Raw genomic sequence first — 2134 nt, 5'->3', positions numbered from 1 at the left:
AGGGGGGGGGGGGAGTGCGAGGAGGGAGGGGTGGTGCAGGGGATTTTAGCCTCGGTTTCCATTTGGGTTTTGGGGAGAGGCTAACAAGGAAGATGTACTCACATATTTGAAGCAGAGATTAACTAAAAGCCTTTTGCATGGTGTCGGGATGCAGCGAGCTTTCGGAAATGTGACTGTTATGGAGCCAGAAGGAAGGAACAACATGTGGAAGGGAAGAGAGGGATGGAAAGAAAAGCAGAGGGAACAGGTGAGCTGCTTGGAGAGGAGGGTGGACAAGAACGGCTTCCTGCAGCCCCTGCCTCGGCCCCACACCGCTGGGAGCCATTCTCCTGTCCCTCCCTCCCCAGCTCCTCCCAGCCACGCAGGACAGTGTGACTGAGGAGGTGGAACTGGGCAGTGGGCATAGGCTGCCCCCACTGAGCCCACCATTCCTGCCTCTTCAGGAAGGCTCTGGGGAGCCCTCGCACCCTGGGTGGCCGACCCTCAGGCCTCAACAGGCACCCGTACCCCTCGGTGCCAGAGCTGCAGCCCAGCAAGGACACTCACATCATCACCACTAACAGGATTGTGGTGTTTGAAATAAAAGCTTTCTGGGCACTTACCAGAGCCATCCTTCTGTGCAGGTATGTCTGTGTGCTGCTGCCTCGGGGCCAGCCTTCTATTATCAAGAGTTTCGTTTTCCCTCTGCCCCAGCCCAGGAAGACAAACACCTGTACTTAAAGCCACGTCATGTGCTCCTCTGTGAGACTGTGTCCAGGTGACCTGCGAGGTAATGATTCAGTGAGAGGAGGGTCGTGTTCTTCACATTTAGGTTTAGCATGTATTACCATATGCTACTAACGAATACATACATTTTTTAAAATAAAAATGCAAATCAAAGGTCACACAAAATCTGCCCTTTGTTCAATGCAGGGCCAAGGTACAGGCCAGGTAGACACATAGGCCTGGAAACCAGCCAGAGAGAAATCGAAGTCCACATGCAGAGTCAGAAGGATTCGGAGGTGGCCACGGTCAGCGTCATGGTCATAAGTCACCAAGTCTCAGGGCGCAGAGGAGAGAGGAACAGCAGGGTCAGGGGGGTGTGGAGTGAGGAGGGATGGAGAGACAGAAGGAGGGAGGAGCTCCAAGGAGACCCGAACACCGGGACTGACCATGACCAGAACACACCAACAATCCCAGCAACCTCTCAGCAGATGGAACCAGGCAAAACGTGTCATCAGAGGCGCATGCCCCACACGGGGAACAGGGCGCCCGCTCGCTCCTCGCCCTTCCCCTTAACCGCCCCCTCAGCCCACAGTTCAGAAACACATCCCAGACCAAGTGGAAACCCAAATCCACCACTGCCTGGGTGTGGAGAGGCCCATTTTTTGGCACCAGCGTGCTACCCCCCTCCAAAGCCCCAAATAAGATTCTCTCACTGACACCCCCTGTGGCTGTAACATCCTGGGCAAAGGGTGGGTGGAGTGGGGAGGGCCCTTCGCATCCTCATTGTGTGGCATGGGGAGTTGTAGCCAATTTCCTGAATTTTGTGCCTATGATTGTCTTGCTCTTAGAAAATATTTCCTGCGTATAAATGTGTCCCTTAAACAACATATACATATTCCGTTTGCATGTTTTGAATGTGGTAAAATCAGAAACAAGCATCTCACATTGCACACCTTGATGATGTTTGCCCAATATTAGGTTCCTTGTGGATTCGTGTTCATTCACATCATGTGGACTGTAGCACAGTTTAATCATCTCTCCTGTGAGTGGACATTGGGGTGTTCCCAGTGGGTTGCATTACAGACAAAGTTGCCATGAGCATCCTCACACAAGCCTCCTAGTGCACCTGGAGTCTTCTCTAAGCAGAGGCTGTTAAACCTTTTTAACCAAGATCCATAGTAAGAAATACATTTTATAAGGAACCAGGATATATAGGACTTCAGGCATATAAATGGAAGTCTTACCAAAATCTAGATGAGATACACTCTGATAAATTCTGTTCTTTATTTTTTCTAACGTACTGACTGTGACCGACTAAATTGAAGTTATCACTGACTAAAGGGTCACCAACCAGAGTTGTTGGGTTGTATGGTATTGTTAGGCAGGATAGATGGCTGCTAGGGCAGGAGGAGGGGAAGAGGGTAGGGAA

General features: G+C 51.0%; 1 protein-coding gene across 1 annotated transcript in view; it reads right to left on the bottom strand.

Annotated features, from left to right (window-relative positions):
- Positions 1 to 743, bottom strand: part of LOC102756786 (HRAS-like suppressor 3) — a 9426-nt gene extending 8683 nt beyond the window's left edge. The window contains exon 1 of the mRNA XM_015568986.1: positions 603 to 743. Coding sequence (XP_015424472.1) covers positions 603 to 611 — 9 coding nt within the window. The 5' untranslated portion in view covers positions 612 to 743. The remainder of the gene's footprint in view (positions 1 to 602) is intronic.
- Between the last annotated feature and the right edge of the window lie 1391 nt (positions 744 to 2134).

This window comes from Myotis davidii, unplaced genomic scaffold (assembly GCF_000327345.1).
Source record: "Myotis davidii unplaced genomic scaffold, ASM32734v1 scaffold425, whole genome shotgun sequence".
NCBI lineage: Eukaryota > Metazoa > Chordata > Mammalia > Chiroptera > Vespertilionidae > Myotis > Myotis davidii.
The sequence above is the reverse complement of the archived record's forward strand: the minus strand, read 5'-3'. Positions and strand labels throughout refer to the sequence as shown.